Genomic DNA, 3262 nt, shown 5'->3' on the forward strand with positions numbered 1-3262 from the left:
AGCACACAGCCTCCAGCTGACACAGCCCTAACGTCAGGGTCTGCCTCAGCACAGAAATGCCTTGACCAAAGCGATCCCTTATCGAAGCTGCCCGACGGGGCTGTTTTGGCTCCATGCGGGAATGTTCAATTCCTTCCACTGCTCCCCTCCCTCAGTTTCCTTCACAAGTGCTGGTCTCTAACAAACATCGTATAAACAGCTTGCACCCAAACTCCATCTTAGTCTATGCTTCCCGGAGAAGTTTAGAGACTAATTTATAGCCAGAGCAGCAAATGCTTGACGTTAACCCTGGATTTTGTGTGTGGCAAGGGCTTTCTTTGCTTTCTTTACATGGAAGCAGAGGATCTCCCAGAGGGCACGAGAGAATGCGAGAATGGCCATTTCTGAATAGGGATTCCAGATCAGAACTGTTTATAAAGAGCTTTGTGCAGTCATGCTATGGACAAACATGTGGAGGATTATTTTCAGTTTGGTTAGAAAAATAGGCATAAACATGGAGGAGTGAGGGTCATGGAGGTGTTTCCTTTAGAAGCTGAAAATATTAGGAAGGAAATACAAGTTTGGTTCAGTGTCTGTGTGCCTGATGCTAAGGGGAGGTTTTTACATGAACCTGAAAGAGCTCTGAGACGGATACAGGACAAAGCAATTTCCATTTTGTCCTGGAATTTTCCTTATCCTTTTGTTGCACACCCCTTGTTTGTTAACAGTCTTCTCCCAACATCCTGGTATCTATGAGCCCCAATCAAACTCAAACTCAAACTCAATCCAAGAAGTTCCCCTTCCCTCACTTTGGTTATTTGGTTCCATGTCACAACCCCCAGTTGGAAAATGGAAACTTCATGTCTCACCTCATGCTCCTCTCATTCTTTCCTGCTTATATCCTGTCCTGGTTGCGAGCAACCAAGTGGGTGGCTTGGTTTAAATATGAGTTGTCAATTCCACCCTCTACCACCCTGGTAGTGCCTCTGAGGCAACAGGAAGGACTCATTAAGAAAACTATTACCCACTCTGAGTGGGTGGATGCTGAGAGGAGGTGTCAGATCCTTGGCGGGACCATATCAGAACCCAAGGTCAAGGTAAAGTGAGGGATACAGCTAAGGACAGTTTTTCCCTGCCAACGATCAATAAGGTCCACGCAGATTGAGGAAATTTTTACTTCCAGACACTCTTGACTAAGGTTAACCTAACAGACAGAATCACACCGACTTCTCAGGATCTGCCTCCAGCCTTGTCCAGCTCAAACCTAACATAACTGCTCTACTAGTAATAGTATTAGTATCAAATCCCTACTATCAAATCCCATCTCTAATCTCATCTCTTAGTAGTTTGCTAAACATGTCAATAAATATTTCTGGGTGTTTCTGGGATTTCTATCTCTGCCTTTAGTTTTAGTTTAACACGTGTTTTGGCGTCTCCTTATGCTCGAACCAGGTTGTATCCTTTAGCCCATCAACACTCTGATAAATGCAGTTCTCCCTTTTTGTCTCCTCTCCCTTTCCACATTGGGGAGAGAGACAGCACATTGAGACCAAGACCCAAATATGGTGATAGTGCACGGCCAGAGTTGGGGCACATGGGGAAAAGGGAGTCAGGGCAGATTACTTTGATTTCCAAGTTCTGTTTAATGGGTTCATACCGGCTAATTCTTCCTAGTCTGCCTAGCTCAGGAACCCCTTTTTCAACCAAAATGTCAAAATAAACATACTTTTCAGTTTTCAAAATTTTATTGAGACATTGGGGAGAAACAGCCAACATATACATTCCTCATTTCGTCACGACTGGCATTTTACCCACACGATAGGCTCTTCTCTGGCTTTGATCTAACTTCAGGTCTCCTTGGCAGTCCTTCTGCTGTCCTCTCCTTGCTGCCTGGTGTTGTATGAAGTTCACCAGGCCAGAGCCCACTGATGGGGTCACACGTGGGAGCGGTAATTGCGATTGGCTGTGGAAGAAGGACACGTTTGCAACAGGGACACGAGTTAGAACATAGCCATTCATAGTCTTCCTGCCCAAACAGTTATTTGAATGGAAATGAGATTCTCAGGCTGAGGTGTCAGGGTCCTAGGAGAACTAACTCCAAGACAGAGAACCCTAGGGCAACCAGCCCCCATGTTTGACTGTTCTCCTACTCATCCCTCACTCACCATCATCGCCCCGTTTTCTGCTCTTCAGGCTGCCCTTCCGGTATTTTCTTTTACTGCCACTTCTCTTGACTCCCTTGTGAGGAGATCGGTTCTTTCCCCTCCTTATGCCATGACTCTTTAATTTGCGGCTGGTCGACATTGCAATTTCTGCAAAGTTGAGGGGCTTTGCAGGGCCCGGAGGGCGCGAATCTGGGTATTTAAGGCCTCAGCCATTGTGACTGTGAAGGGGTGTGGCTTATCAGGTGGGTGGGGCTCCATTATGCTGTCACTAACTTTTGTTACACTTTGGTCATATATGCAAAATAAGGTGGCCCCTCTAGTGCAGCTGAAGGCTACCCTCAATTTTGAGCTAATTTTTTTGTTAAATGAGGCTTTTCAGACAGGTGTTATTGAGCAACTAAATTTCAGTCCTGTTCAGAGTTTCTGGGGAGTACCTGCTTGCCTGTAGGAAATTTAATGGTTGTTGAATGCTTGTGTAAAATGTGTGTTTAAGTCTCTCTACAGCATTGGGAGATAACAAATGTGTTTCTATAGGGACTTGACTCTAAGAGATCCAATTCAATGTGATCAAAACATAAACATACCTTGCTTTCACCTAGATCAGGGTTTCTCAGCATCAGCTCTGCTGGCATTATGGATTGAGTAATTTTGTGGGACTGTCCTGTCCAGCGTAGGATGTTTGGCAGCATTCCTGGACTCTTCCCATTAGATGTCAATAGAGTCCCCACAACTGTGACAACCAAAAATATTTTCAAACATTGCCTTGAGGGGAAGAGCAAAATCATCCATGGCAGAGAACCATTGACGTAACCTTTTAAAAAAAATTCAGTCAGCAAATATTTACTGATCACATAGTATGTGCCATACACTTGGGTGATAAGAAAATAGTGGACAAAAACAGACATACGTAGACTCTGTGTTCATGGAGATTTCAATCCAGTGGGGAAGAAAGTTATTCATCTGGTATCTACACGAATCAGTGAATAATTACTTCCCAGCATGGTGCAGATGAGGTTGGAGAGAGAGGCGAACCAGGCTTACGTAAAATATTATGTAAAATTTCCGGACTTATGGAAAAATATTTAAGATGACATGATGAAATTAGAGGCTGCAGGGGA

General features: G+C 44.4%; 1 protein-coding gene across 1 annotated transcript; it reads right to left on the reverse strand.

Moving 5' to 3' along the window:
* Positions 1–1913: 1913 nt before the first annotated feature.
* Positions 1914–2283, reverse strand: TNP1 (transition protein 1). The gene is made up of 2 exons (XM_019727084.2): positions 2145–2283; positions 1914–1942 (listed from the first exon to the last, which is right to left on the reverse strand). Exons 1-2 carry the CDS (start codon positions 2281–2283, stop codon positions 1914–1916), a joined length of 168 nt encoding a protein of 55 aa, XP_019582643.1.
* Positions 2284–3262: the final 979 nt, after the last annotated feature.

This window comes from Rhinolophus sinicus, linkage group LG01, assembly GCF_036562045.2.
Source record: "Rhinolophus sinicus isolate RSC01 linkage group LG01, ASM3656204v1, whole genome shotgun sequence".
NCBI classification, from domain to species: domain Eukaryota; kingdom Metazoa; phylum Chordata; class Mammalia; order Chiroptera; family Rhinolophidae; genus Rhinolophus; species Rhinolophus sinicus.

Bases quoted from the DNA above. Each gene is read 5' to 3' on its own strand.
- TNP1 (XM_019727084.2), bottom strand. From the start codon at position 2,283: ATGTCGACCAGCCGCAAATTAAAGAGTCATGGCATAAGGAGGGGAAAG. The intron at 1,943-2,144 runs GTGAGTGAGGGA...CTTCTTCCACAG, and splicing joins CAGAAAACGGGGCGATGATG to CCAATCGCAATTACCGCTCC.